General features: G+C 44.5%; 1 protein-coding gene across 1 annotated transcript in view; it reads right to left on the bottom strand.

The window, feature by feature from the left end:
* Window positions 1-15,654: 15,654 nt before the first annotated feature.
* LOC111960565 (serine/threonine-protein kinase SIK2) overlaps window positions 15,655-25,035 on the bottom strand; it is a 58,821-nt gene continuing 49,440 nt past the window's right edge. Inside the window, exons 13-15 of the mRNA XM_023982614.2 lie at window positions 20,427-20,537; window positions 20,088-20,182; window positions 15,655-19,996 (exon numbers count right to left, since the gene is read on the bottom strand). Coding sequence (XP_023838382.1) covers window positions 19,426-19,996; window positions 20,088-20,182; window positions 20,427-20,537 — 777 coding nt within the window. The 3' untranslated portion in view covers window positions 15,655-19,425. The remainder of the gene's footprint in view (window positions 19,997-20,087; window positions 20,183-20,426; window positions 20,538-25,035) is intronic.

The following is a 25,035-nucleotide window of genomic DNA, read 5'->3' as shown; positions in this document are numbered from 1 at the left end:
CGGCTCAGGCATAGGAGCCTGACGATCCGGCTGAGGCAAAACGCCTGTCGATCCCGCTGAAGGGGAGCCCGATGATCCAGTGGAGTGTGACGTGGGATGGGAAACCGCCGAGCCAGGAAAACCTCTCGAGCCAGCCAGGCGCGAAAGCCCGATAAGCTGGCTAGGCATCCCCGGTTCCATTGGTGGCGACCCCGAACCGCTGCCACCATTCCAACCAGAACGCCAGTACTCCCCGATGCTTCGAATGGTTGCAGCGGTTCGGGGTCGCCACCAATGGAACCGGGGATGCCTAGCCAGCTTATCGGGCTTTCGCGCCCTAGCTGGCTCGAGAGGTTTCCTTGCCCCGGTTGACTCGGATGGCGCTCATCCCACTTCGGGCCTCAGGCTGGATCGTCAGTTTTTGCTTGCCCAGCCGGTCCAGGAGTTTTTTTTTGTTTGTCTTGTGTTTTGTTGGTGACGTTGGTGGATTCCGCTGCCGATGGAACCGGGGTGCCTAAGCTAGCCCTTCAGGCTTTCACGCCCTGGCTGGCTCGAGAGGTTTTCCTGGCTCGGCGGTTTCCCATCCCACGTCACACTCCACTGGATCATCGGGCTCCCCTTCAGCGGGATCGACAGGCGTTTTGCCTCAGCCGGATCGTCAGGCTCCTATGCCTGAGCCGGCTCGCCAGGCTCCCACGCTCCTGCCGGTTCGTCGAGCTTTCACGCCCCAACTGGCTTGCCCTGCGCCCATGTCTCGGCCGGTTTGCCCAGGTGGGACGCCGGGTGGCGTCCCAAGAGGGAGGGGTACTGTCATGTTTGCTCCCGCTCTTCCCTTCCCCTGGCGCTTGAGGGCGCCAGATTACCCTGCATCACACGCTCCTGCCATCCATCACCCACACCTGCCTTCTCTCGTCACTCGCATCAGCGTTAATGGACTCACCTGGACTCACTTATTACATGTTAATTTCCTCCCCTATATTTGTCTGTTCCCTTGCTCTGTTCCCTGCTGCTGCATTGATTGTTTCTTGTCTAAGTTTTTGTTTGCTGACGCTGTGCTTGTCTCGTTATATGTCTGTCATTTATTAAATGTTACTCCCCGTACCTGCTTCGTCTCTCCAGCGTCATTTTGCGTGACAGTATCCCGTTAAATATTAGTCACTATCGGTAGCCACTGTCAGTTATACCAACGTACATTTACACTGAGTATACCAAACATTAACACCTTCCTAATATTGAGTTTGCCCTAAGAACAGCCTCAATTCGTTGGGGGCATGGACTCTACAAGGGATCAAAAGCATTCCATCGGGATGCTGGCTCATGTTGACTCCAATGCTTCCCACAGTTGTGTCAAGTTGGCTGGATGTCCTTTCGGTGGTGGACCATTCTTGATACACAGAGGAAACTGTTGAGTGTGAAAAACCAAGCAGTGTTGCAGTTCTTGACACACTCAAACTGGTGTGCCTGGCACCTACTACCATACCCTGTTCAAATGCACTTAAATATGTTGTTGTCTTGGCTGTGTGCTTATAGTTGTTGTTCTGTTGGAAGGTGAACCTTCGCCCCAGTCTGAGGTCCTGAATGCGCTCTGCAGCAGGTTTTCATCAAGGATCTCTCTGTACTTTGCTCCATTGATCTTTCCCTCGATTCTGACTGGTCGGACAGTCCCTGCTGCTGAAAAACATCCCCACAGCATGACGCTGCCACCACCATGCTTCACCGTATGGATGGTGCCAGGTTTCCTCCAGATAAGACACCTGGCATTTCAGGCCAAAGAGATCAATCCTGGTTTCATCAGACCAGAGAATCTTATTTCTCGTGGTCTGAGAGTCCTGAGCACACCCCCATCCCCATCGACGGGGCCGCAGTGGAGAGGGTCCCCTTTGGCAACTCCAAGCGGGCTGTCATGTGTCTTTTACTGATGAGTGGCTGACGTCTGGCCACTCTACCATAAAGGCCTGATTGGTAGAGTGCTGCAGAGATGGTTGTCCTTCTGGAAGGTTCTCCACAGAGGAACTCTGGAGCTCTGTCAGTGACCATTGGGTTCTTGGTCACCTCCCTGACCAAGGCCCTTCTCACCCGATTGTTCAGTTTGGCTGGGCACCCAGCTCTAGGAAGAGTCTTCGTAGTTCCAAACTTCTTCCATTTAAGAATGATGGAGGCCACTGTGTTTTTGGGGACCTTCAATGCTGCAGAAATGTTTTGGTACCCTTCCCCAGATCTYATGCTCAAAACAATCCTGTCTCGGCGCTCTACAGAAGATTCCTTCGACCGCATGGCTTGGTTTTTGCTCTGACATGCACTGTCAACTGTGGGACCTTATAAAGACAGGTGTGTGCCTTTCCAAATCATGTCTAATCAATTGAATTTACCACAGGCAATCAAGTTGTAGAAACATCTCAAGGATGATCAATGGAAACAAGATGCACCTGATCTCAATTTTGAGTCTCATAGCAAAGGGTCTGAATACTTTTAAATTCTAAAAAGCTGTTTTCGCTTTGTCATTATGGGGTATTGTGTGTGAATTGAGGAGGACAAATTTGGATTTAATCCATTTTAGAATAAGGTTGTAAAGTAACAAAATGTGGAAAAAGGGAAGGGGTCTGAATACTTTCCGAATGCACTGTACATAGCAGTTTAAACCTAGAGCCTGGCGCACKGTTCACGATGACTGTTGTCATCACAGTTCCATGATTAGTGAGGATTATTAGGGTAGATTTATAGGACTAATGTTCAACCCTAATTGTACACTTTTCATGTATTGAACAATTGAATATGGCAACTTTCAGGATGAATCAAACCACTGTTTTTGATTCACCAATATATGTTGTGCTTTAAGGCTCTCCAAACCTATTTTTGTATTATTCATCAATACTTTCCTAACCCTAAATAACATAGAAGATCAGAGTATTTTTTAACCTACCAATTGCTGCCGAAAAGGAGACAAATATGCATGTATTTACATAGCTTTCTTTAATTTATCCCAAATATTCTGAACCGTTCTCTTCATATATTCTAGTGAGTCTGTTGAGGAAATTCTAATTAAATGTACACCACATTTAAAGGGATGGATTAAAATAAATGTACTTAAAACCCTATTGAATGAAAACTCCATGAGAAAATCTTTTGGCCAGCAAGTGGGAGGGTTTACAGCAGGGGCCCAATTTCGACTTAAAAAATCTATGCCTTTCCTAGGCACTTCTCAGTAGTTGGTATTCAGACTTACTTTATGCAGGCGTGTACCAGGCTTCCCCTTGCGTCTACTGAATACATTTAATTCAACCACTAAAAAACCTCCCACTTGCTGGCCAACAGATTTTCTCATGGAGTTTTCATTCAATAGGGGTTTAAGTACATTTATTTGAATCCATCCCTTTAAATACGGTGTACCTTTCATTTGAATTTTGTCGACAAGACTAGAATACATTATGAGAACAGGTTCAGAAAATAGGGATCAATGAAAGAAAGCCATCTAAATATATGCATATTGCATCACTAACAGTTATACTCTGATGTTGTAGATTATTTCGGCACATTTTAGAGTTAGGAAAGTATGTACAGTACCAGAGAAAAGTTTGGACACACCTACTCATTCAAGGGTTTTTCTTTATGTTTACAATTTTCTACATTGTAGAATAATAGTGATGACATCAAAACTAGGGAGATGTGGGAGAAAATAGGGGGATGTGGGAGAGGGGGTGGTAGGCTATGATTGATCTCAAAGGAAAGAATGTTATCTCGGGAGGTAATGCGGTTGGCATTTGATGGTGAGGTTTTCCAGATCGGGAGAACAAAATTACTTGAGTTCCTGTACGTTACCACAATCACACCACGAGTAGTAAATCAGTAAACATATACCTCCACCCTGCTGGCTGAATGGACGGGGGCAGTATATCCGCAGAGAGACATGATTTCGTGAAACAGAGTATGTTACAGTCCCTGATGTCTCTCTGGAAGGAGATCTGAATGTTAGCGAGTAATATACTCGGAAGCGGTGGATGGTATGCATGCCTCCTGAGTGTGACTAGGAGCACAGTCCTTATTCCTCTTCTCAGGGGTTCGGGTGAATGGAACTGCCTCAGGGAGTTCAAACAAAGGATCCAATTCAGGGAAATCTAATTTCTGGTCGAAAAGCTGGTAAGTGATCTTCGATCTAATATCTGAAAGTTTCCCAGGTGGTGAAGGTAGGCAACAACACCTCCGCCACTTTGATTCTCATCATGGGGGCCCCACAAGGGTGCGTGCTTAGCCCCTTCTTGTACCCATTACTGTGTGGCCACCCATGTCTCCAACTCAATCATCAAGTTTGCTGACGTCACAACAGTGGTAGGCCTGATTACCAACAACAATGAGACAGCCTCGAGGCTGACGGCCCTGGTGGAGTGGTGCCAGGAAAATAACCTCTCCCTCAACGTTAACAAAATGAAATAGCTGAGTGTGAACTTCAGGAGACAGCAGAGAGAGCACAGCCCCATCCCCATCGACGGGGCCGCAGTGGAGAGGGTGAAAAGCATCAAGTTCCTCTGCATGCAGATCACTAACAACCTCAAATGGTCCATTCACGCAGACAACATAACATAACTGCATATAGCTAACGTTCTTTGATATTTGGTTCGATGGTGTTATGTATTTCCAAAACTTTGTTTACGGAAAGTATTCATACCCCTTGACTTATTCCATATTTGGTATGTTACAGCCTGAATAAGAAATGGATTACATGTATTTATTCATTTTTCTCACCCATCTACACACAATACTGATGACAAACTCAAAATACGTTTTTAGATTTATTTTCATACCCGAGAGTCAATACTTTGTAGAAGCACCTTTGGCGGCAATTACAGCTTTGAGTTGTCTTGGGTATGTCTACTGTATAGCAGCTTTGCACATCTGGATTTGGGGATTTTCTCCCATTCTTCCTTGCAGATTTTGTCAAGATCTGTTAAGTTAGATGGGGAGCGGCTGTGAACAGCAATCATCAAGTCTTTCTACAGATTTTCAATGGGGTTCAAGTCTGGGCTTTAGGTGGGCCACTCAAGGACTTTCACATTCTTGTTCTGACACCATTCCAGCGTTGCTTTGGCTGTATGCTTTGGGTCATTGTCCTGTTGGAACGTAAATCTTCGCCCCCCCCTGTCTAAGGTCGTCACTCTGTAGCAGGTTCTCATCAAGGATTTGCCTGTATTTGGCTCCATTCATTGTTCCCTCTATCCTTACCAGTCTCCCACTCCAAAAAGCAAGTCCTGCAGACTCTAGTTTTGTCTTGTCTTGATTATTGTCCAGTCATGTGGTCGAGTGCTGCAAGGAAAGACCTAGCTAAGCTGCAGATGGTCCAGAACAGAGCGGCACGTCTTGCTCTTCATTGTAATCAGAGGGCTGATATAAATACTATGCATGCCAGTCTCTCATGGCTAAGAGTTGAGGAGAGACTGACTGCAACACTTATACTTTTTTATAAGAAACATTATTGTATTGGAAATCCCAAATTGTTTGCATAGTCAATTTACACACAGCTCTAACACACACACACTCTTACCCCACCAGACATGCCACCAGGGGTCTTTTCACAGTCCCCAAATCCAGAACAAATTCAGATAAGGCATAGAGTATTATATAGAGCCATTATTGTATGGAACTCCAATCCATCTCATATTGCTCAAATGAACAGGAAACCTGGTTTCAAAAAACAGATAAAGCAACACCTCACGGCACAACGCCGCTCCCTTATTTCAAATCAAATGTTATGTCACATGCGCTGAATACATCAGGTGTAGTTCTTACTGTGAAATGCTAACTTACAAGCCCTTAACCAATGTACAGTTCAAGTCAGAAGTTTGCATACACTTAGGTTGGAGTCATTCAAATTTGTTTGTCAACCACTCCACAAATTTCTTGTTAACAAACTATGGTTTTGGCAAGTCGGTTAGGACATCTACTTTGTGCATGACACAAGTCATTTTTCCAACAATTGTTTACAAACAGATTATTTCACTTATAATTCACTGTATCACATTTCCAGTGGATCAGAAGTTTACATACACAAAGTTGACTGTGCCTTTAAACAGCTTGGAAAATTCCAGAAAATAATGTCATGGCTTTAGAAGCTTCTGATGGGCTAATTGACATCATTTGAGTCAATTGGAGGTGTACCTGTGGATGTATTTCAAGGCCTACCTTCAAACTCAGTGCCTCTTTGCTTGACATCATGAGAAAATCAAAAGAAATCAGCCAAGACCTCAGGAAAAAAAATTGTAGACCTCCACAAGTCTGGTTCATCCTGGGGAGCAATATCCAAACGCCTGAAGGTACCACGTCTGTCTCTTATACACATCTAGATGTGTATAAGAGACAGGTTATCCACAGTAAAACAAGTCCTATATCTACATAACCTGAAAGGCCGCTCAGCAAGGAAGAGGCCACTGCTCCAAAACCGCCATAAAAAAAGTCAGACTACGGTTTGCAACTGCACATAGGGACAAAGATCGTACTTTTTTGGTCTGATGAAACAAAAATAGAACTGTTTGGCCATAATGACCATTGTTATGTTTGTAGGAAAAAGGGGATGCTTGCAAGCTGAAGAACACCATCCCAACCGTGAAGCATGGGGGTGGCAGCATCATGTTGTGGGGGTGCTTTGCTGCAGGAGGGACTGGTGCACTTCACAAAATAGATGGCATCATGGGTCTTTCAAATGAACAATGACCCCAAGCATACTTCCAAAGTTGTGGCAAAATGGCAAAAGGACAACAAAGTCAAGGTATTGTAGCTGTCTCTTATACACATCTAGATGTGTATAAGAGACAGGTGGGTCTTTCAAATGAACAATGACCCCAAGCATACTTCCAAAGTTGTGGCAAAATGGCAAAAGGACAACAAAGTCAAGGTATTGGAGTTGCCATCACAAAGCCCTGAACTCAATCCTATTATAAATTGTGGGCAGAACTGAAAAAGCATGTGTGAGCAAGGAGGCCTACAAACCTGACTCAGTTACACCAGCTCTGTCAGGAGGAATGGGCCAAAATTCACCCAACTTATTGTGGGAAGCTTGTGGAAAGCTACCCAAAATGTTTGACCCAAGTTAAGCAATTTAAAGGCAATGCTACCAAATACTAATTGAGTTTATGTAAACTTCTGACCCACTGGGAAGCTTGTGAAAGAATTAAAAGCTGAAATAAATCAATCTCTCCACTATTATTCTGACATTTCACATTCTTAAAATAAAGTGGTGATCCTAACTGACCTAAAATAGAGAATTTTTGCTGGGATTAAATGTCAGGAATTGTGAAAATCTGAGATTAAATGTATTTGACTAAGGTGTATGTAATCTTCCGACTTCAACTGTAGGTCGGGGTAAAGTGATTTGACCTATATAGTGTGTATGTAGGTGATATGTAGGCTACGTGTGCCTTTAAAATATATATATATATATATATATATATGTGATGTAGTTCTGTTCTTGTCTATTAATGTTCTGTATCATGTCATGTTTCATGTTTTGTGTGGACCCCAGGAAGAGTAGCTGCTGCTTTTGCAACAGCTAATGGGGATCCTAATAAAATACCAAATACCAGTCCATGCTGCAGAAAAGCGTCCCCATAACATGATGCTGCCACCACCATGCTTCACGGTAGGGATGATGTTAGACGGGTGATGAGCTGTGCCTGGTTTTCAGACATAGTGCTTTGCATTCAGGCCAAAGAGTTACATTTTTGTCTCATCAGACCCCAGAATATTGTGCCTTATGCTATCAGAGTCTTTCACGTGCCTTTTTGCAAACACCAGGCCTGCTGTCATGTGCCTTTTTCTCAGGAGTGGCTTCCGTCTGGCCACTCTCGCATAATGCCCAGCTTGGTGAAGTGCTGTAAGACTGTGGTCCTTCTGGCAGGTTCTCCCATCTCAGCCAAGGAACTCTGTAGTTCTGTCAGAGCGGGTTCTTGGTCACCTCCCAAGGTCCTTCTTGCCCAGTTGCTCAGATTGGTCAGGTAGTCGGTCTGGGTAGTTCCATATTTTTTTCCATTTCCCAATGATGCAGACAACTCCTGGAAACATTCTATAAAAGGTTGTATAGCCTTCCCCTGGTATATGCCTCATCACAATTCTATCTTGGAGATCTACGGACAGTTGGTTGTACTTCATGGTATAGTTTCTGCTCTGAAATGCACTGTCCACTGTGTGACCTTATAAAGACTTGTGTTTCTTTCTAAAACATTTCCAAACAATCGAATTGGCCACAGTTGTAGCGACGTCTCAAGGGATGATCAAAGGAAATTGGATGCACCTGAGCTCAATTTGGAGTGTCATAGCAAAGGGGTGTGAATACTTATTTAAATGAGATATTTCTGTATTTTATTCTCAAAAAAATTGCAAGTATTTCTGTTTACATTATAGGGAACAGGCTTGCTTGCCGGTCCTCCATATTACAACACACCCCGGAAAATGTTTTTCCGACACGACTTCGGCATTATTCTGAATTGACCGGTTTTATGTAATAACTAACGGCGACCCACTTCTGTAGAATCACCCAGAGCCCTGTGGAACCAGGTCAAAAGTGGTGCACTCTGGTGCCATTTGGGATGCAGACAGTGTTTGTATAATAGTGGCAATTGCTGCTGACTCATGCAACCAGATACTGTATATAGTAGAGCTCAACAACAAGTTCAAATCTAACGTTCAATAACAAAGTAACAAACTCAATAACAAGTTCTAATCTGACGTTAAATTCAGAGCTATTCAGTTATGGGCCTCAAGGGCTAATGGTTAATGAATTGATCAATTAATGAAATCATGTAATTGATTGGCCAGGTAGTTCACTCACCACCAGGTCTGAATCAGTCCCTGATTAGAAGGAAATAATGAAAACCAGCAGGCCTGGAATTGAATCACCCTCTGGTCGATTGGTTAAGATGGATGACCAGCTGCTTCCCTTCCCTTCTCTCCCCAGATGTCCATCCATACCTGGGCCATGTGCAGACCTGTTGGCCTATCTGTCCACGTGTCAGTGCTTCAAAGTGTGTTTGCACAGCTCTCTCAGTGATCAYCCCAGCTACCTCCAGCCCATTCATGGAGTCCCATTGTGCTCAATTGTTTGCAGATGTTCCTGCTCATGTTTGAGCATTATGGAATGGCAGCTGCTCTGGAGATGAAATATAGATAACTGGCAGGTTGTTTTGGCAACAGGGAGCTATAGCCTAACGTTACTTACACCTCGTGTCAACCCTGTCTCTGATCAGAGAGGCAAGTGTGAAAATCTGTGATGTGAGCAAAAACTGGTTGCATCAATGTTGTTTCCACGTCATTTCAACAACAAAAATTACATCTGACGTTGAATCAATGTGGGAAAACTGATTGGATTAGCAAAAAGTCATCAATCTAAGGGAATTTGGTATCTTTTTCACCCAACTTTTTAAGTAAATCCAATGACATGGTGAATGTTTTTGTTGATTTCACATTAGTTGGCAACTTGACATCTCAACCAAATGTAAATCAGAACTAGATGTTGAAATGACGTCTGTCCAGTGGGTCGGCCCTGTTCACGGGTGAATCGTTCAGGGGCTGGTTTCCTGGACACCGATTAAAGGGATAGTTCATCCAAGTTACAAAATTGGTTTTGTCGATGGACCGCTTACAGGGGGCTGGATTCAAACCTTATTGCTGAAGTTCAGCGCCCGAGCACGATTTAAATTTAAAGGTCATTTCCGATTGAGCCGACATATGCAGTGTTTACCGTGAATCGAGTCTCTGCTAATGCGGGAACATTGCCTTTAAATTTCTATCTACCTGTTATGCAGCTCTTCAGCGCTATGGATTGAGTCCAGTCCAAGATAAGGAAACCAATGTCATTTTGTAATTTGGTCCCTTTGAGCCTCTTGCCCTAAAACGCATGCTAATTAGTGGTTCTCCTTTGAAAGTGCTTCATAGACCAAAACTAGCCTTTTAATCTTTGTCTGGGAGAAGTGCCCCAGAATATTGGGGCTCCCTCGTGGCGCAGTGGTCTAAGGCAGTGCAAGAGGCGTCACTGCTAGTACCTGTTTCGAATCCAGGCTGCATCACATCCAGCTGTGATTGGGCGGCGCACAATTGGCCCAGTGTTGCCAGGGTAGGAAGTCCTTGTAAATACGAATTTGTTCTTAGCTTCCCTTCCCTTCTCTCCCCAGATGTCCATCCATCCTAGTTAAATAAATAATAAAATGTTGCAGCTAGAAATATAATAAATGTGACACGTTTTGTATTCTACATAACAGAATCATATTTGTTCTGGGTGGGTCATACATCTGTCTGAATGTTCTTTGGTGATGCTGAACTGTCCCCAGGGGTGTATTCATTAGGAAGCAAACTGTACAATACCTGAACTTGCCCAATAAATGGTTGTAATGAAGAGCACCTCAATGTCAATTTAGGGACGAAAGTTTTTTGTTTTTTTTACAACTTCACTTAGATGACGTAAAATGAGAAAAGGTGAATGATGGTGTGATATGATTCTGAAATTCAATCCATTGCAGATAGAGGACTTTCACATTTGTGCAACAGCATGGCCTGGATGAAAGGAGTGGACATATGAGTTGTACAAATGCTATTGTCTATTGAGGAATGATTTTTTTAAAAAGTTTTGACTTCGCCCTCTGCAGCAGCATAGCGAATTACGTTTGAAGTATGCAGCAGTTAGCAGAGGGCGAATTCATTTTTGAGGTAGATTGTTCTTTATTTCCCTTGGTTGTCACACTGAAGGGTTACACAAGGGAAGACCTTGGCAGCACATCACAAACACCATTTCTGTTACAAAAAAAAAGAGCACTCAGGCACTTAAACACTAAACAGAGCCATCGCATCAGAGAGCGTCATTAAAATGGGAGCGCTTTTTAATCTCCATCAGCATACATAACCAACCCAACCCCCGATTTTATAGCTCATCGCTGGTACAGGCCTACACGTTATGCAAAGGTTAGTCTTTACGTCACATGGTAGCATAACAGTACTGTACTAGTACACAGAGTGTTGGCGGTTAAATGCATAATAGGGAGCCTGGAGCGACGTTGTCACAGCTGGACGTTGTTCAGTTTAGAGGTTGATGGAATAATCCTCTGCATTGGATTGCCAAACAGCTTTGTCAGGATTTACAGTGACTGTAGCCTAAATAACAGTTAAACAGAACCTTTTTAAAAGTATGTTTGATTTAATATTATTAGCCATAATTCATCTAGGAAGACCAGAGCTACTGAATTGAGGAGTTATGGATTCCATTATCTCTTGGATACTAATATTTGAAACTGTCAAACAGAACTGCTGCAAACTTTGAAATAATGCAGCTGGCTCTTCTGAAACTATATAAAGTCATTCATGACAGGATTCAGCAAAGGTACTTCAGCTCAGTGGGGGAAGAGATGCCCTCRGGTTGGTTTCTCTCACAGTGACAAAACATAGAAGACGCAAGGGAAACAAGCTTTTTTTCATTTTCCTAAAGTCAACTTGCCCTCAATATGTCCTTTCTCTCTCACACACTATTTTGAGTAGGTTAGTCTGTCTATCCCGCCCACTCGACCATCACAAGTAGAAGTGTCTTGCCTCTCGTTTCTGTGAGGGCACTGATGGACAAATAAAATCTTATAGTTAATTCGGTGTGAATAAACCATACAATATTTACTGCGTAAAATATTGAATCCTACAACTGTTATCAAATTAAGGGCAGCTTTCTTCTTATCATGTACAGTTTTATTACATAAGCCATGGCCAAGCATATGCTCTCATTCCATGTAAAGAAGACACAGACCTCTTCCATGTAAGAAGGATCTTGCGTAACTGATGGGCAGCAGTCAGTGTAGGTCTCCGTCTGTCTTAGTGTTGTTCTACTTTATCTGGACACCAGACGTTTTAGAGACCCTAATCCCGGCCTGCACATGACCTAGAAATAACTTTGCATGGTCACACATATCAGTAGTAGGTCAGGCTAATGGGATGTGTCAGGCTAGACAGGTACCTTCTCTTTTTTTTTTGATATATATATTTTTAAATTTTATCCCCTTTCCTCCCCAATTTTCGTGGTATCCAATCGCTAGTAATTACTATCTTGTCTCATCGCTACAACTCCCGTACGGGCTCGGGAGAGACGAAGGTCGAAAGCAGCGTCCTCCGAAGCACAACCCAACCAAGCCGCACTGCTTCTTAACACAGCGCGCCTCCAACCCGGAAGCCAGCCGCACCAATGTGTCGGAGGAAACACCGTGCACCCGCCCCCCTCGGTTAGCGCGCACTGCGCCCGGCCCGCCACAGGAGTCGCTGGAGCGCGATGAGACAAGGATATCCCTACCGGCCAAACCCTCCCTAACCCGGACGACGCTATGCCAATTGTGTGTCGCCCCACGGACCTCCCGGTCGCGGCCGGCTGCGACAGAGCCTGGGCGCGAACCCAGAGACTCTGGTGGCGCAGCTAGCACTGCGATGCAGGCGACAGGTACCTTCTCATGTGGAGGTTTGCCCCTTTTTCATTGTCAGCCCTAGCCATCCTCCATCAGGGTTGTGTTCATTATGGCATGTGACAGAAAATGGTACGTTATGCAACGGAACACTAAAATGTCTGGGTAGTCTTTCCGTTTCAGTCTTTTCTTTTGTTTGGTGCCTAATGAATATGACCCAGGACTTGTTGCCTTTGTTCAGTGTAGCTTCAACTGACCCCAGCGGGTTAAACTGATGAGTACTCTGACCTCAGCTGGAGAGCAGAAGTATTCTGTTGTCATTCACCTGTTGCCATGGCAACCATCGATTTGAGTTTTACCAGCATGAACAGAGGGTAGAATTCTGATTTGGAAGAAATAAAATAGAAAATCCCTGTTTATATCTGGTGCTGACATGTGTCCTGTGTTATCTTCTTGCCATTCTGATTATACCGTCTACAAATGTGGGAACAAACAAGTGGAAAGACACTTTTCTAGGAAGGCTTTCCACTTGCTGCGGGGACTTGCTTCCATTCAGCCACAAGAGCATCAGTGAGGTTGTGCACTGATGTTAGGCGATTAGGCCTGGCTCGCTGTCAGCGTTCTAATTCATCCCAAAGGTGTTCAATGGGGTTGAGGTCAGGCCCCTGTGCAGGCCAGTCAAGTTCTTCCAAACCATTTCTGTATGGACCTCGCTGTGTGCACAGGGGCATTGTCATGCTGAAACAGGAAAGGGCCTTCCCCAAACTGTTGCTACAAAGTTGGAAGCACAGATTTGTTTAGAATGTCATTGTATGCTGTAGCACTAAGATTTCCCTTCACTGGAACTAAGGGGCCTAGCTCAAACCATGAAAAACAGCCCCAGGCCATTATTCCTCTTCCACCAAACTTTACAGTTGGCACTGTGCATTCAGGCAGGTAGCATTCTCCTGGCATCAGCCAAACCCAGATTCGTCAATCGGACTACTAGATGTTGAAGCGTGACTCAACACTCCAGAGAACCTTGTTTCCACTGCTCCAGAGTCCAATGACTGCAAGCTTTACACCACTCCAGCCGACGCTTGACATTGCACAGGGTGATCTTAGGCTTGTGTGTGGATGCTCGGCCATGGAAACCCATTTTGTGAAGCTACCGACGAACAGTTCTTCCAGAGGCAGTTTGGAACTCTGCAGTGAGTGTTGCAACAGAGGACAGACGATTTTTACTCGCTACGCACTTCAGCAGTCCCTTTCTGGGTAGGCTACCACTTCCCGGTTGAGCCGTTGTGGAAATGTCTAGGAGCAACTTCACAATAACAACCTCACAGAGATCTCCTCACAGTTGACCCGGGACAGCTCTATCAGAGCAGAAATTTGACGAACCGACTTGTTGGAAAGGTGGCATCCTATGGAGGTGCCACGTTGAAAGTCACTGAGCTCCTCAGTAGGGGCCATTCTACTGCCAATGTTTGTCTATGGAGATTGCATGGCTGTCTGCTCAATTTTATACACCTGTCAGCAATGGGTGTGGCTGAAAAAGCTGAATCCACTAACTTGAAGGGGTGTCCACATAATTTTGTATGTATATTGAAAGCAGGTGCTTCCACACAGGTGTGGTTCCTGAGTTAATTAGGCAATTAACATCCCATCATGCTTAGAATCATGTATAAAAATGCTGGGCGGGCCACTATTTTGGCTACCATGGCTATGCCCTCATAGGATAACGATGCCCCCATCCACAGGGCACGAGTGGTCACCGAATGGTTTGACGAACACAAAAACGGTGTAAACCATATGCCATGGCTGTCTCAGTCACCAGATCAACCCAACTGAACACTTATGGGAGATCCTGGAGCGGTGCCCGAGACCGCGTTTTCCACCAACCTCAACATGGAATTTTTTTTACAAGTTCCAAACACTATGCCAATGTGCATTGAAGCTGTGCTGGCCCAACGCCCTATTAAGACACTTTATGTTGGCGTTTCCTTTATTTTGGCAGTTACCTGAAACTGGGATTACAAGCCTGATTGGGATTACAGGCCTGATTTGATTAACTGTATTCCTGCTCAAGTTTTCTGGACAAGGACTAAACTTTGACTGGGACATTAGCTCAATCTGTACTGGGAATAAGGAGACCGCTAGGTTGAAGACCAAGTGATCTCATCATCCACTTATGGGGAGGTCCTCGGAGTCATGGTTCGACGGACTCACTCTAATGCTCCGGTATGTATAGGATAGAGTAGAGTTGAGTGCACTAATGGGAGGACATGGCATCTCTGGGTTCACTCAGTTCAGCTCCCGGGGAGCATTATTTGCTGATCCATACCCAGATAACTTATAGCAAAGGGCATCTGCCGAGAAATGGGCGCAATGGTTGAACTAATCAAATAACCTCCGAAGCAATGACGCTTGTTTGTGGGCCGTGTTTGTGTTGACAACAATCCAGTTAGCAACCGAGACCGACACCAATGGGAACTGGTTCAGTTATTAGTAGAACTCCGGTAGGGGATCCTGATTGAATTCCAGACAAGAGAACCAAGAGGGATATAGGCTATAGTCATGTAGAGGCCTTTTGGAAAAGTGGAACATTTCACTGTCTGAGATGCTCTATCTATTCACACCCATTCCTGGGCCATATTCATAGTGTCTCTGAGTAGMAGTGCTGATCCAGGATCAGTTTGGCCTTTTAGATCATGTGAATATTATATGGACGGGGGACATGATCCCAGATCAGCAGCTTTATGAATACAGGCCCCGATTTACTCCACATCTAGATGAAATGTGCTGTGCTTGTGAGGGAGGCAGACTTCAATCCATAAAGTTTAGACCATTAACTCTGGTCCAATTATGCCATTGATTACTCACAGAACTAGGTCTGTGTCAATGGTGTTAATAAGAACCCAGAACATATTTATCAACACAGTAATGATGCCACATACCCATCCATTTGGAGAGTTTTTACAAAACACTTGCCACATTACCAATCAATTTGGATGTTGAACGGGTAATAAAGTGCTGATAATAACTGACAATGGATGACCTTTGAGACCTTGGATATAGTTCCTGAAATGATTTCAGGCTCATGTACTGTGTGACTKAACTGTTTATGATAAAAGGGCTACGTGTTATACTGGTACAATTGAGGATCCGTTGATGTCCCTATTTGGGCTGTTGTAATGGAATCTCAATATTCATCATTGGATTCAACACAAGAGTACGTAGTCAGATTATTTGGAGAAAAAAAAAGAAAAGTAGATCAAGATACTCACACAAGTTGTTCGATAAACCTTTTTAATCTCAACAGCAAGTTAGCTTATGTGTGGTCAACATCAATGAAGGTAAATATAAAATTAGATTTTCTAACAGGTGTTTGTCAGCAGGAGGTGCAATTATGATACTGAAACACATCCACTACTAATCTTCATTATTTTCTGTATATTTTCAACTATTACTTAGAAATATTGCTATAATACTTTTTAAATGGCATATACTGATTGACCAAAAAAAGCACTGTCAAGAAGCTAAAACCAAGAAGCTCCTAACTCCACATGGTGGGGTTGTACAGGGAAACTTCTGAGGGGACTTTGGTTTTGTACCTTTGTAAAACCTGGGACTACTTATTTTCGGAAAGGATACCCCAAAATAAAAACAGAATGGAATTAAAACCAGAAATAAAAGCTAAAATATTCMTATCTTAATTCAAAACAAAAAAAGTTAAAAAGGCACACTGAACACTATTCACGCTCAACACAATATTTGTTGCATCTTGAGAGCACTAAAGATTCTCTAAACCCCTAATTTGTACAAAGCACAATGAACAACCAATAGTGTTATTCTCGCTGGTCTTTCTTTGAAAGAACCAAATGTTTTGTGTCCGTTTATTGAGATAAGACAGAGAATGTGTCCCTCGTTTTTGTTTCAGTCTCCCGGGGAAGCAGCAGACTAGGCTAAACACCATTCTGACTACCACCATCACCACGTCTCTCACTCTAGCTACATTTCCTTTGTCACCTCGTAAGTGCTCCAGTAATTCAACTTCCACAGACAATTCCTGCAGTCTATGGCTACGTTCCAAATGGCACCCTATTACCTATATAGTGCACTACTTTGACCAGAGCCAATAGGGATCAGTTCAAAAGTATTGTACTATGGAGGGAATAGGGTGCCATTTGAGATGCAGGTTGTGTCTCTGACCTCGAACACTTCGGTTTTTCATCCTATTTAATGAAAAGTAGTCATGTCTTCGTCAGAAATCTATATGCTTCAAGTAGATTCAAAAGTTAAGTGTTCATTCTAAGCTTGTTGTAAGAGAGCCATGGTGAAACTTGTCAAAATTAATCCAGTGTCGGGTTACTAACGTCTTTTTCCCCCTTATGTTTTACAGCAACCTTTTAGGTTAGAGAAACATTACTTCAGAAACCCAGTAAACCCACTGTTAGACCCACATCAGCTGCATACAACAGGAGGTATAAGGTCACAATCTGGAGATAAAACTCACCTAACAACACTAGTGCAGCAAACTGATTTGATTGGACTTGACTTAGTGGCTTGCAAAAGACATACCCCACCCTCCTTGGCATTTTTTTTTTTGTTGCCTTACAACCTGGAATTAAAGTAGATTTTTGTTGTATCATTTGATCTACACAACATGCACAACATGCAAAATATATATTTTTTAAACAAGCAAGACAAACTTGAGCGTGCATAACTATTCACCCCCCCAAAGTCAATACTTTGTAGAGCCACCTTTTGCAGCTACAAGTCTCTTGGGGTATGTCTCTATAAGCTTGGCACATCTAGCCACTGGGATTTTTGCCCATTCTTCAAGGCAAAACTGCTCCAGCTCCTTCAAGTTGGATGGGTTCCGTGGGTGTACAGAAATATTTTACCACAGATTCTCAATTGGATTGAGGTCTGGGCTTTGACTAGGCCATTCAAGACATTTAAATGTTTCCCCTTAAACCACTCGAGTGTTGCTTTAGCAGTACGCTTAGGGTCAATGTCCTGCTGGAAGGTGAACCTCCGTCCCAGTCTCAAATCTCTGGAAGACTGAAACAAAACAGGTTTCCCCTCAATAATTTCCCTGTATTTAGCACCATCCATCATTCCTTCAATTCAGACCAGTTTCCTAGTCCCTGCCGATGAAAAACATCCCCCCAGCATGATGCTGCCACCACCATGCTTCACTGTGGGGATGGTGTTCTCGGGGTGACGCGAGGTGTTGGGTTTGCGCCAGACATAGCATTTTCCTTGATGGCCAAAAAGCTACATTTTAGTCTCATCTGACCAGAGTACCTTCATCCATATGTTTGGGGAGTCTCCCACATGCCTTTTGGCAAACACCAAATGTGTTTGCTTATTATTTTCTTTAAGCAATGGCTTTTTTTCTGGCCACCCTTTCGTAAAGCCCAGCTCTGGAGTGTATGGCTTAAAGTGGTTCTATGGACAGATATTCCAATCTCTGCTGTGGAGCTTCGCAGCTCCTTCAGGGTTATCTTTGGTCTCTTTGTTGCCTCTCTGATTAATGCCCTCCTTGCCTGGTCTGTGAGTTTTGGTGGGCGGCCCTCTCTTGGCAGGTTTGTTGTGGTGCCATATTCTTTACATTTTTTAAATAAAGGATTTAATGGTGCTCCGTGGGATGTTATGTTTCAGATTTAAAAAAAATAACCTAACCCTGATCGGTACTTCTCCACAACTTTGWCCCTCCCTGACCTGTTTGGAGAGCTCCTTGGTCTTCATGGTGCTGCTTGCTTGGTGATGCCCCTTGCTTAGTGGTGTTGCAGACTCTGGGGCCTTTCAGAACAGGTGTATATATACTGAGATCATGTGACACTTAATTAGTTAGATTGCACACAGGTGGACTTTATTTGTGACTTCTGAAGGTAATTGGTTGCACCAGATCTTATTTAGGGGCTTCATAGCAAAGGGGGTGAATACATATGCATGCACCACTTCAGATTTTACATTACATTTTTTGAAACAAGTAATTTRTTTCACGTCACCAATTTGGACTATTTTGTGTATATCCATTACATGAAAACCAAATAAAAATCAATTTAAATTACAGGTTGTAATGCAACAAAATAGGAAAAACACTTTTGCAAGGCACTGTATTCCTTTTAGCTCCTCGTGAAGCAAAGGGCCTCACAATCCGATGTGTAGTTTGTTGGAAATATCTAACCGATTTATACAATATTATTTTCCCTTCTTCCCTTTTATCTGCTGCGATGGTATTAGTGGGGGGATTATCTCCTGATTATATCATCACGGTCTAGTGCAGTGATGAGCGGTCACTGTGGATATGTTGGCTGTGAGTCATCATACTGGAATTCTCCCCAAAAACATCACACATTAAAGTACGACTTTCTGGTGAGGAAAAAGCCTGTTGCTTCAATATTGCCACGATAAAATATTGACTAACACTGCACTTATCAAGTGCGCATTAATTAATTACTTAGTCTCTTGTTCGTTTATTATTATTTTTACTACTTCAAAACACCCAACGTGTTTTTGAGAGTTCTTGTCCTATTTCAATACAAAATAGCATCTTTGTCGTTTGGTTTGTGCTTTCGGTAAGCCAAGTTCCGTTGTGCACGTCTTCCAAAAACGACCAAACTGTGCTAAGTTTTCTTGCATCGTCCAGCACTTGTTCTCGACGAGGCCGCTYCGGCTGCAGTCAGCTTTGAGGCAGTTGTGTTCCTGTGGAGCGATATCACTTCACACGTGACACCCCCCATCATGGCAACATCCATCCACACATACCCAGCCAGCCAACCATGCTGGCACGCCCCCATCACCCAGGCCTGGATCCTAGCATAGGGCTGATGGGAACAGAGAAGTGGGAAGAAGGGAGATGGGGAGGATTTTGGTAGAAAGGTTCTGAGGTTGGTTCACCACAACTAAAAAAAAAATAGTATTCATTGATACAAAAAAACACTTCCCCTGTACCTTGACCCCCAACTCCACTCCATGACATCTACAACATAATGCTGTGTAGGTTTTCAACTGTCGGTAATACTGCTTTCTCCCCACAGTTCTACCGGCTTCAGTTCACCAGTAGGAAGCCGTGCTGCGAGTCTACAGTCTCCATCATCTCGCTGTCCAGAAAGGAGTCCTGAAGCTCGGTGGGTAACGCCAGCCCCTCGTACCCGGCAACAGGGGCCTCTCCTAGGCCAGGCCGGTGCGGCTGCCCGGGGTCCAGGTGGAACTCGTATTGCTCTGGATAAAGTGCCTCTTGCGGGGAGTGGAACTGGCCCTGCTGGTCACACAGCTGGTAGCTGTATCCCAGGGCCTCGGTGTGCTGGTTCTGCAGCTGGCCGGCCAGGGCAGGGGGCATTAATACTGGGCTGAGGTGGGAGTGAGGGTGGGGGTAGTGCTGGGCCAGGTAGTGGTCGTAGACCAGGTTGGCACTGGGCTCAATGAAGGGGCTGAGGGCCTGGGTGTAGGGAGGGGAGGCCTGGGAGCTGCCCTGCTGCTGGTGGGCCCCAGCCATGGCCCCCTGCTGCTGTGGAGGGGCCCCGTGGTCCCCAGGATAGGAACCTTCCACTATCTGCATCTGGTTGAAGTAGGCTTGGAGGTGGGTCTGCTTCTGGAGGTACATCCTCTTCTGGTGCAACCTGAAGATATAGTGATAGGTTACAGCGACAACCAGGAAAATAAGATGGCGGTGGGATCGGTTTGATAAGTATGAATAGTCTAATAATGTACCTATGCTCCTGCAGCTGTTGCTCTAGACTCCAAGGATTCTCCTTACAGAAGAGCTGGCAGCTAGCAGGACTCACATTAGCCATAACACTAGCTTTCTGTAAGGGACAGAGTGGGAAATATGAGGGATTCAATAATTTTATCTGTGGTTGCAATGAGGGTGACCAGTCTCAAATGTGCCATCCATAAACATTGGCAGATATAAAATTACAATGAAATGTATATAAAAATCGTACAGTAATGCATACAAACAAATGATTAGCCATTTTCTTATTGTAATTGATTACTCCCTTAATAAATACTTTGATAAATACAAGCTAGATTTGAGTGGTGTTTTGGTACCTGTAGTCTGTGTGCGAGATATTGTGTCTCCAGGCTCTGTCTTCGGGACAGTAGAGGCTGGGCACCACCATGGTATAAAGCTAAGTTATCCTCGTGCTTAGATACCTCGCCCTGAAAACACACAATAGTGTTCAGAGGTTACACTCACAATCACACTGGGTTACAGACCGCCTACGCATACACAAATGCAGAGCAGAGTTTCCATTTGCCAGTAGTTGCCGGCTTTTGGCAAAATAAATACGTAAAGCAGATAAAATTGTCGGTGGCCAAATTGACCGGGAGAAAAAACAATCCCATTGAAAAATGCTTTTTATTAATTGATGGAAATACATTTGACAGTCATACTTATCGGCCTGTAGGTTAATTTGCCTAATTTTGTGGAATAAAATTTGGGCATGTGTATTGTTGTCATGTCTTATTTATCACACGAGCATAGCATAGTATAGAATATGCAGCATAGAATATCACTTGTCAGACAGTGCTAGAGCTGCTGTAGCGAAACGGGCTTTTATAAGCCCAGTCATTTCGCAACATTTCTAAATGCAATCGCATATTAAAAACAGTTTTGATCACCACAATTAAAGAGCTACATTTTGTTTAATTTTTACCCGTTTTCCTTCCCAATTTCGTGATTAGAATCTTATCTCATCGCTGCAACTCCCCAACGGGCTAGGAGAGGCGAAGGTCGAGTCATGCGTCTTCCGAAACACGACCCGCCAAACCGCGCTTTTTAACATCCGCTCGCTTAACCTGGAAGCCAGCCCACCAACGTGTCGGAGGAAACACCGTTCAACTGACAACCGAAGTCAGCCTGCAGGCGCCCGGCCCGCCACAAGGAGTCGCTAGAGAGCAATGCGCCAAGTAAAGCCCCTTCGGCCAAACTCTCCCCTAACCCTGGCAAACGACGGGCCAAACACCAGGCTTTAGTGACGCTGCAGTGCCTTCGACTGCTGCGCCACTCGGGAGGCCAAGAGCTACTATTTTTATTTCTCAACTGGTAATTGAAGCATGCCTTCCATTCGCCATTCAAGTGCATAGGCAACGGTAGGCAGGCTATCAGTCCATCACCCATCACTTTGCAATGTGAGCTGGAGGCAGTTTGCATTTTGAACGTTTTACTTCATATTTTGAGGCATGTCTTACCTTGCTTCAAAGTAGCATAGGCAAATTCTGACCATAGAATTTCTTTATAAAGACTGCCATTGAAACTTTCTTTCATTGTCCAAAAGCACAATCCTAGTCATATTAGTAACCCATCCTAGTTGTTGCATCTTTAGATTCCCCTTCTGTCTAAGTTTCTAGAGATTTATCACTAGCACGTTTTCCATCCAAATGGCAACAGACTCATGTGAATATTCAAAAATATGCGCATTTTCTCACGATGTTTCCATCAAATTGACTTGTTGCAAATAAAACACTTTACGTGATACATGGGAAGTTAACCACAAAAGGTATCAAATAAAAAAATACGTTTCCATCGCATTTAACTTTCCTGATGGTTTTCTCACAAAAAAGTTTGCATTATATAGCGAGTATGCCCACTCTGGTATTGGCACYTGCGCTCTCACTAACAGCGCTACATGCACGCTTTTATCCTACACGTACTTTACACAAAGGTTGGATGTAAACCTGGTTATAGTCACATATGGAACCGCTCACATCAGGTGCGCTGTTTAGAATGGTGTGATCCCACAAATTGCATTTTGACAAATGTTTAAAATMACYTTTTATTGGCTACTTCATTACAGCAGTTGCATGTTACGTTAAGAAGAATGACCATAATCTAAATGTGATTACTGTCATTCTGAGCACCGTGGGTGGATGCCTTAATGGGTTATGCACCCTATGCATATGGGTCCGGTAAATCTCTGATGGCCGGTAAATTAAAATCTTCCCGGTWAGGAAACCCTGAAGCGGAGACAAGCGCACACACACACACACAAAGCTCCACTGAGTAAAGTTATTGCCACTCTTGTATACAGGGCCAATGTGTTGTTGTATTGTTGCTGACTGTGTATAGTAATTGTGTGGTAAGCAACTATAGGGACCTTGTAGACAGACATGCTGCCAATCAGCCCTTAGACCACCAGGGCTTTGTCCCAAATGGGACCCTATTCCCAATCCCTGTAGAGTGCACTATTTTTGCCCAGAGCTCTGGTCAACCAACCAACCAACCAACCAACCAACCAACCAACCAACCAACCACACAGGCCTTGTTTACACGCAGCAACCACTGTTCTAAGCCAAGGGAAATGGATGCACTGATTCACAGATTGATCACGCGCTCTCTGTAGGGGCCATTGAATTGACTCGTTGTTGCCTGTTTACAAGCAGCAGCCAACGGTGAATCAGTTCAGTCACTCTCCCTCTCTCTTCTCATATTACCTCAACAACAATGGCTGCATTCACTATGTGCAGCACCAGGGGTTGACTGACTGTCAACAAGGGGACAATTGGCTACCTCCTCGTCCGTACGGAACATTATATAACCAGCCTCCTCTGATTCACCGGCTGGCTGGCTAACAAATCACTGGTGAGGTCAGGAGAGGTGCTGCTGGGTGGGGTCAAACAAGACATGGTATCAAGTAATAATGTTTGTACCATATTTTGTGCTGCTACCATGTTGTCATGTTGTGTTGCTGCCATGTTATGTTGATGTCTTAGGTCTCTCTTCATGTAGTGTTGTCTCTCGTCGTGATGTGTTTTGTCCTATATTTTTTATAAAATATTATTGGTCACATGCGCCGAATACAACAGGTGTAGACCTTAAAGTGAAATGCTTACTTACAAGCCCTAACCAACAATGCATTTAAAAAATAAATAATTAAACACCAAAAAATAAGAAAAAAGTTACATAATTAAAGAGCAGCAGTAAAATAACAATAGCGAGGCTATATACAGGAGGTACCGGTACAGAGTCAATGTGTGGGGGCACCAGTTAGTCGAGGTAATTGCGGTAATATGTACATGTAGGCAGAGTTATTAAAGTGACTATGCATAGATAATAACAGAGTAGCAGCAGTGTAAAGGGGGGGGGGCAATGAAAATAGCCTGGGTAGCCATTTGATTAGATGTTCAGAAGTCTTATGGCTTGGGGGTAGAAGCTGTTTAAAAGCCTCTTGGACCTAGTCTTGGCACTCCGGTACAGCTTGCCATGCTGTACCAGGGAGAACAGTCTATGACTAGGGTGGCTGGAGTCTTTGACAATTCTTCGGAACGTCCTCGGAACGTCCTCACCACCTGGTATAGAGGTCCTCGGTGGCAGGAAGCTTGGCCCCAGTGACGTACTGGGCCGTACGTACTACCCTCTGTAGTTCCTTGCAGTCGGAGGCCGAGCAGTTACCATACCAGTCAGGATGCTCTCGATGGTCAAGCTGTAGAACCTTTTGAGGATCTGAGGACCCATGCCAAATCTTTTCAGTCTCCTGGGGGGGAAAAGGTGTTGTTGTGCCCTCTTCACAACGGTCTTGGTGTGTTTGGACCATTTTAGTTTGTTGGTGATGTTGGCAACAAGGAACGTGAAGCTCTCAACCTGGTTCACGACAGCCTCGTCGATGGGAATGGGGGTGTGCTCGTTCCTCCTTTTCCTGTAGTCCACAATCATCTCCTTTGTCTTGATCACATTGAGAGGTTGTTGTCCTGGCACCACATGGCAAGGTCTCTGACCTCCCTAAAGGCTGTCTGTTGTGTAATCGGCAAACTTAATAGTGGTGTTGGAGTCGTGCCTGGCCGTGCAGTCATGAGTGAACAGGGAGTACAGGAGGGGACTGAGCACGCACCCCTGAGGGGCTCCCGTGTTGAGGATCAGTGTGGCGGATGTGTTGTTACCTACCCTGACCACCTGGGGGTGGTCCGTCAGGAAGTCCAGGATCCAGTTGCAGAGGGAGGTATTTAGTCCTGTGGCCCTTAGCTTAGTGATGAGCTTTGTGGGCACTATGGTGTTGAACGCTGAGCTGTAGTCAGTGAACAGCATTCTCACATAGGTGTTCCTTTTGTCCAGGTGGGAAAGGGCAGTGTGGAGTGCAATAGAGATTGCATCATCTGTGGATCTGTTAGGGCGGTATGCAAATTGAGTGGGTCTAGGATTTCAGGGATAATGGTGTTGAGTCATGACCAGTCTTTCGAAGCAATTCATGACTACAGACGTGAGTGCTATGGGTCGGTAGTCACTTAGGCAGGTGTTCTTGGGCACAGGGACTATGGTGGTCTGCTTGAAACATGTTGGTATTACAGACTCAGACAGAGGTTGAAAATGTCAGTGAAGACACGTGCCAGTTGGTCAGGGCATGCTCGGAGTACACGTCCTGGTAATCCGTCTGGCCCTGCAGCCTTGTGAATGTTGACCTGTTTAAAGGTCTTACATCGGCTGCAGAGAGCGTGATCATACAGTTGTCCAGAACAGCTGATGATCTCATGCATGTTTCAYTGTTACTTGCCTCGAAGCGAGCATAGAAGTAATTTAGCTCGTCTGGTAGGCTTGTGTCACTGGGCAGCTCTCGGCTGTGCTTCTCTTTGTAGTCTAATAGTTGGCAAACCCTGCCGCATTGGAGCCGGTGTAGTATGATTGTATCTTAGTCCTGTATTGATGCTTTGCCTGTTTGATGTTTAG

The sequence above is a fragment of the Salvelinus sp. IW2-2015 genome, linkage group LG4p (genome assembly GCF_002910315.2).
Source record: "Salvelinus sp. IW2-2015 linkage group LG4p, ASM291031v2, whole genome shotgun sequence".
NCBI lineage: Eukaryota > Metazoa > Chordata > Actinopteri > Salmoniformes > Salmonidae > Salvelinus > Salvelinus sp. IW2-2015.
Note: the sequence above shows the minus strand (reverse complement) of the source record. Positions and strands in the feature narration are given on the sequence as shown.